This window comes from Raphanus sativus, chromosome 4, assembly GCF_000801105.2.
Source record: "Raphanus sativus cultivar WK10039 chromosome 4, ASM80110v3, whole genome shotgun sequence".
In the NCBI taxonomy this organism is placed as follows: Eukaryota; Viridiplantae; Streptophyta; class Magnoliopsida; order Brassicales; family Brassicaceae; genus Raphanus; species Raphanus sativus.
Window position 1 is genome coordinate 22,179,613 of NC_079514.1, and position 7,153 is coordinate 22,186,765.

General features: G+C 44.3%; 1 protein-coding gene across 1 annotated transcript; it reads right to left on the reverse strand.

The window, feature by feature from the left end:
* Positions 1 to 2,909: 2,909 nt before the first annotated feature.
* LOC130511197 (uncharacterized) lies at positions 2,910 to 6,536 on the reverse strand. The gene is made up of 4 exons (XM_057008077.1): positions 3,564 to 6,536; positions 3,399 to 3,485; positions 3,193 to 3,311; positions 2,910 to 2,988 (listed from the first exon to the last, which is right to left on the reverse strand). The coding sequence occupies exons 1-4, from the start codon at positions 6,534 to 6,536 to the stop codon at positions 2,910 to 2,912; spliced, it is 3,258 nt and encodes a 1,085-aa protein (XP_056864057.1).
* Between the last annotated feature and the right edge of the window lie 617 nt (positions 6,537 to 7,153).

Consider the following 7,153-nt stretch of genomic DNA (forward strand, 5'->3'; position numbering starts at 1 on the left):
AGATTGAATGGTGCCGAACCTTTCGGAAACCACTCTTTCTAGATAGGCGGCTAGAGCCGGGTCCGAGATCCCGGGATCATCGGGTGAGTACTCTTCATCTTCCGTATCGGAATCGCTATCCACTTATACTCGGGTCGCGTCGTGAGCGGCTTCTCGTCCCTCGGGTTCATCGTTAGTGGAGACGGGTCGGTGCACGTGGAGTGTTGAGCAAAGCCATAAGTCGAACCTTAGTCCGGAACCGCTTTCGCTTGTTACTGGTTTCACCGAGGGTCTGGTTTTCTTGTCGGAGGACAAGATTCTCCGCTTCTATGGCGTCTAGCTTCTCGGCGCTCTGCTGCTTGGGCGCTCTGCTGCTTGGAGTGTTCTCCAAGTTGGTCTTTTAGAGTTTGAACTTCTAGAAGAAGTTCATGACCTCGGGGTGTGGTTTCCCGAGCTTTGTGAAGATCGGTAACCTGACTTTGAAGGATCTCGAGACAGTTGAGGAGTTCGATCTCCCTCGGGGTCATCTCTGCTTGGTTAGTATCGTCCTCTAAAGCCATCGTCACGTAGTTGGATTACTCCCCTCCTTCTAGCGCCAAACTGTTATGGTATTTTTGTGTAGGGTCGTTTGAGTACTACGGAACACTAGAAGAATTGATATGAAAGCAAGATATTAGACTAGAAGAGATGTTTTATTAAGTTATGTGTATGGGGACTACAACGATTTGGTGTATAAACCTTTGTTCTAGCCACCTAAACCCTAATCTCTTAGTCTAGAATCATCGATCCCTTGTTCTAGGGTTTGGGCTCCCCTTTTATAGTTGTAGATGTCAATTTCAAGTAATAGAACTCTTCCATAATCGGAAAATGGAAGTTTCCCCTTAGGCGGAAAACTTCTATTTTGCTTCCAGGGTCGATCCGATCAAGGGGGTCGGACCTATGGCAGGGGTTGTTGATACGTCCTGAGTTCGGACAGGATCACTCAATCGGTTTGTGAAGGATATGAACTCTGAAAAGAGAACTATGGAATGATGGGTGACACAAAAGGTTGCGGAAAGACCCCTTGATACTACCAGATTCGTTTGTTGCCGGATGTGACGCACCGGTCCAACAAATGAAGATTTGTTTGCTAAGTGATAACCTCACTAGGAAACAGGAAAGTTCTATGCTAAGAACAAAGAGAGAAGACTCAAAATAAGGAGAAAATTTCGTGCTCTCATTGCAAAGAAATGGGGTACATTATATAGTGTTTTGAGTCAAAGAAATAATAAAGAAAAATGCTGAAAAACACACATAGAAAATATAAATTTGACTAAGACTAGTCAAAGTGTGGAAAACAAGAGAAGACCAGTCAAAGTGTGGACTCAAAGGTTGACTGGTCCAGATTCAGAAATGTGTCCAAGTGCGTCCGTGATGATCTGGTTCGTCGCGGTAAGGAGATGGACGAACGGAGGTGCGGCCGCGGGGATGATCTTCGAACTGTCTTGAACGTATGAAGAATTTACTCGACCCAAATCTTCAGAAAGTCTAAGAATCCTTGCCTTAGAGAATTTGGTCGAAGAGAAGTCCATGATGGCGTCAAAAGAAGAAGTAAGAACGTTGGTCCGATCATCGGGATGTGCGGTACGGACCAAACGGGTGAGAAGTGAGAAGTTGCGGTCGTGGTCTGACTCCGCCTGATCCAAGTGAAGTCTGGCTCTTCTGTTGGCTTTGTCTTGACGAGTTGGACGGGAAAGATCATCTGTGGTTCGGTCAGATCGGTCATCAGGTCGTGGATCCAAGCTTAGCTCCTTTCCGGACGAACGCGGGTTGATCCGGTACACTGCTCGGTTGGACTGCTTGGCCTGGACGGATGGGTGAACCTCGGTTGGACTGATCTGAGTGTCCTGATCGTCGAGCTGGTCCTGGTCCGGGTCCTGGGTCACATCATTCCCTTCCTCTTCAAAAGGATTTGTCCACAAATCTGGATCATCTGCAAGAAAAGGAGAAAGATCAGAAACATTAAAACTTGAAGAAATATCATATTTACCTTGCATATCAAGTTGATACGCATTGTCACTGATTTTCCTAAGTATAGGAAATGGTCCATCGATCCGGGGCATGAGTTTGGACTTCCTTTCGTCCGGGAACCGTTCCTTCCTCAAGTGAACCCAAACAAGGTCTCCTTCCTCAAAAACGACCTTGGTCCTCTTCTGGTCTGCCTTTCTCTCATAGATCTTTGTCTTGGCCTCGATGTTGCCTGGAACCTCTTCGTGCAGCTTCCGGATGGTCTCAGCTTTCTTTTTGCCATCTGCACTAACTCTTTCACTCAAAGGCAAAGGCAAAAGATCAAGTGGAGACATAGGGTTGAAACCATAAACAATCTCAAATGGAGAGAACTTAGTAGCAGAATGCATGGAATGATTGTATGCAAATTCAACATGAGGCAAACATTCTTCCCAAAGTCTAAGATTCTTTTTAATCAACGACCTAAGCAAAGTTGATAAGGTCTGGTTCACAACCTCAGTTTGACCATCAGTTTGAGGATGACAAGTGGTGGAAAACATCAACCTAGTTCCAAGTTTAGACCACAAAGTTTTCCAAAAGTAACTAAGGAACTTAGCATCTCTATCAGAAACAATGGTTCTAGGCATTCCGTGCAACCTAACAATTTCTCTAAAGAACAACTCAGCAACATGCACAGCATCATCAGTCTTATGACAAGGTATGAAATGAGCCATCTTAGAGAATCTATCAACAACCACAAAGATGGAGTCTCGGCCAGACTTACTCCTAGGCAAACCAAGCACAAAATCCATAGAAATATCAACCCAAGGATGAGATGGAATGGGTAGGGCCGAATACAAACCTTGGTTTTGCACTTTGGACTTGGCCTTCTTGCAATCCACGCATCGGTTGCATATCCTCTCCACGTCCTTCACCAGACTCGGTCAATAGAAGTGCTCATACACCACCTTGTATGTCTTCTTGATTCTGAAATGTCCCATAAGACCTCCTCCATGAGATTCCCTGACAAACAACTCCCTCAAAGAACATTGGGGAACATACAAGCGGTTATCAAAGAATAAGAAATCAGAAACTTGATAATACTTGCCATAGGCCGTTTTGGAACACTTCCTGAAAATCTCTTTAAAATCTGGATCAGTTGCATACAAATCTTTGATAAATTCAAAACCAAGCAACTTAGTCTCAAGAGCTGAAAGAAGAGTATACCTTCGGGACAGAGCATCAGCCACAACATTTTCCTTACCTTGCTTGTACTTGATCACATAAGGAAATGTCTCAATAAACTCAACCCAACGGGCATGCCTCTTGTTTAGCTTCTGCTGGCCCTTAAGATGTCTCAATGATTGGTGATCAGTATGGATCACAAACTCCTTTGGCCAGAGATAGTGCTGCCATGTCTGAAGAGCCCTCACCAAAGCATACAGCTCCTGGTCGTAAGTGGGGTAGTTGAGAGTGGCTCCACTAAGCTTCTCACTGAAGTAAGCAATGGGTTTCCTATCCTGCATCAAGACAGCACCAATACCAACACCCGAAGCATCACACTCGATCTCAAAAGTTTTAGAAAAATCAGGAAGTACAAGTAAAGGAGCATGAGTTAACTTCCCTTTCAAGAGTTGGAATGCTTCTTCCTGAGCCTGTTCCCACTTGAAACCAACATTCTTCTTGATCACTTCAGTAAGTGGGGCTGCGATGGTACTGAAATCCTGGACAAACCTTCGGTAGAACCCGGCAAGGCCGTGGAAGCTCCTTACCTCGCTTACTGTGGTCGGAATGGGCCATTCTCGGATGGCTTTGACCTTCTCCTCATCCACTCTGAGTCCATCAGCACCTACAACAAAACCTAAGAACACCACGTGATCTGTTCCAAAAGAGCATTTACTAAGATTTGCAAACAGCTTTTCTTTCCTAAGAACTTCAAGAACAGATTTCACATGCTTCTTATGATCATCTAGGTTCTTGCTGTAAATGAGTATGTCATCAAAGTATACAACCACGAAATGACCAATGAATGCTCTCAGAATATGATTCATCAAACGCATGAAAGTGCTAGGTGCATTAGTGAGACCAAATGGCATAACAAGCCACTCATACAATCCTAGCTTAGTCTTAAATGCAGTTTTCCATTCATCACCTTCTTTCATCCTAATCTGGTGATATCCACTTTTCAAATCAATCTTAGAGAAAACTGAAGAACCATGCAACTCATCAAGCATGTCATCAAGCCTAGGAATGGGATGCCTATACTTTACCGTAATGTTGTTGATGGCTCGGCAGTCAACACACATGCGCCATGAACCATCTTTCTTGGGCACTAGAAGAACTGGAACAGCACAAGGACTGAGGCTTTCCCGGATGTAGCCTTTCTCAAGAAGCTCTCCGATTTGTTTCTGAAGTTCCTTGGTCTCGACCGGATTGGTACGGTAAGCTGGTCGGTTCGGCAGAGATGCACTCGGAACAAAATCTATTTGATGCTCAATACCTCGTATTGGTGGCAATCCCTTTGGATTCTCATCTGGAAAGACATCAGAAAAGTCCTGCAAAACATCTAGCAACTCACTCGGAATCTCCGGTGCAAGGTCAGAAGAATTAGCCATAAGAGATTCTTTATACACAAGTAAAAGAAATGGCTGTTGAGAGTAAAGAGATTTCCTGACCTGACTTTCTTTGACAAAGAAGTTGGAGTTTCTGGTACTAGAATCGGGTTTATCTGCCTTAGACTCTTGGTCACGCCCCTTCTTGAGTTGAAGCTGGTCTTGATGGACCTCCGAGGGCGACAAAGGCACCAAGGTTATCTTCTTTCCCTTATGATCAAAAGAGTGCCGGTTTGTGAAACCATCATGCACAGCCTTTTTATCAAACTGCCAAGGCCGGCCCAAAAGAACATGACATGCATCCATGGGAAGCACATTGCACACGACCTCATCCTCATATCGCCCAATAGAAAGTGGGACGGTGACTTGCTCCTTCACATATTGCTCTCCAGCCTCATTGAGCCACTCCAACCTGAAAGGACGAGCAAGAGGCCGAGTAACAAGCCCAATTTTCTTAACAAGGGTGTCACTAGCCACATTAGTGCAACTACCTCCATCAATAATCAAAGAACAAACTTTATCAGAAATGAGACATCTAGAGTGAAAGAGATTCTCCCTTTGTTCTTTGTCGTTGGTCTTTGTCTGGACACTCAAGGCACGTCTAGTAACAAGTATTGGACCGTGGCTGGGATCATCAAGGTCGTCCTCATCACAGATCGGATCAGAACCCTCCACAAAGTTCGAGCAGAACTCATCGATCACTCCATCGGCCTCCTCATCGAAGATGGGATCAAAGGCATCGTCCAAAGTCTTTCTAGTAACAAGAAGGGGACCATGAGCTGGGAAGTCAAGCGCCTCTTCCTCATCATCATCATACACTGGTCCAAGATCCTCCTTGTCTTCCTCGGATTCTACTTCACCATTCTCCAAAAGAACCATCACCTTTTGGTTTGGGCATCGGTTGGCATAGTGGCCAAGGCCATGACATCTGAAACACTGAATGTCTCTGGTTCGTTTTGGAGCCTCCTCTTTCTTTTCTCTATCAACATGAGCAGAGGAATTAGTCTTAAAAGCAGTATTTGTTGAGGAAGAAGACTTACCTTTGTCTTGATAGTTTGCTTTGGGAGCAAAGGATGATTTGGGAGCAAAGGCTGGTTTAGAAAGACCTTTTCTTTTGGCTTGTTGTTCAATCAGTATGGCCTTGTGTAGCATCTGCTCCATGCTGTCATAATCTTCCAGCTCCATACGGTCTTGAATATCACAGTTGAGCCCGGTAAGAAATCTGGCCATGGTGGCGTCTAAGGGCCCTTCTACATCAGCTTTGATCATCAAGGTCTCCATCTCCTGGTGATAGTCCTCAACTGACTTGGAACCTTGAAGCAGCCGCCTGAGTTTGTGGTGTAGGTCCCGGTGGTAATGGTCGGGAACAAAGCGTTTCCTCATCAGCATGGAAAGCTCATCCCATGTATCAACTGGCGCCACACCTGCTCTTCTCCTGCTAGTCACAACTCGATCATACCAGTTAATAGCATAGCCAGTAAACTCAGCAGCAGCAAGTCTAACCTTTTTAATATCAGAAAAATTTTGACAATCAAACACAAGCTCAATTTTTCTTTCCCATTCAAGAAAAGCATCCGGATCATTTTTGCCATCAAAACTTGGAATTTTCAATTTCAATCCACCCATGCCATCATTAGTTCTTTCATTTCTACCAAATGGATTGACATCACCTTGGTTTTGATGTCTAGGAGCTCTCCTTGGACGATTGATGGACTGATCATCATCATAGGACTCATCTCGGATCTCAAGGTCGGACCGGCTGTGTCTCCTTGGGCGGTCACGCCTGGTTCTGGTTCGGGACTGAGCTGGTCGGCCCTGAAGTTCATCCAGTCTAAGATGGATCGCCTCCAAACCTGTATTCAACAAGTTAGACATAGAATCATTGAGAGCACGCATTTGTAAGTTGGATAATCCAGCAACAGAATTTCCGGGTCTGTTTCTTTCTTCTTCACTGCCCATGGTTTCCTGAAAACTTAAACAAGGTAAAGTTAGATAAAACCTCACACTCTCAGGTGTTTATCCTCACCCACACACGTGTTTCACTCAATTTAGTGGTCACTCAAAGAATTCTTCTCAAGGTTCTAAGAAAGACAATCCAAATAACCCGATGAGATCTCAAAGCAAACAAATAATGAAACAAGATAGAGAGATAAGAGAATTTGGTTTGGGAATCCGCTTTAACCACTCCAAGGCTGGATTTCTCTTCAGCCAGCAGGATTTCTCTTCCACCACCTAGCCACAACAATCAAACTTTTCGATTTCTTCTTTTTTTTTTTTTTTTTTTTAGATCTTTTCTTTTTTTTTTTTTTTTTTTTTTTTTTTAAATATGGCCTAGGTAAGGTAGTGGCCCGGATTCAAGATAGATAGAAGAAGAAGAGTGTTTAGAAAATGGGAGATGAGAAAGATGGAAAGATAATACCGAATTGAGTGGCTCTGATACCACTTGATACGTCCTGAGTTCGGACAGGATCACTCAATCGGTTTGTGAAGGATATGAACTCTGAAAAGAGAACTATGGAATGATGGGGGACACAAAAGGTTGCGGAAAGACCCCTTGATACTACCAGATTCGTTTG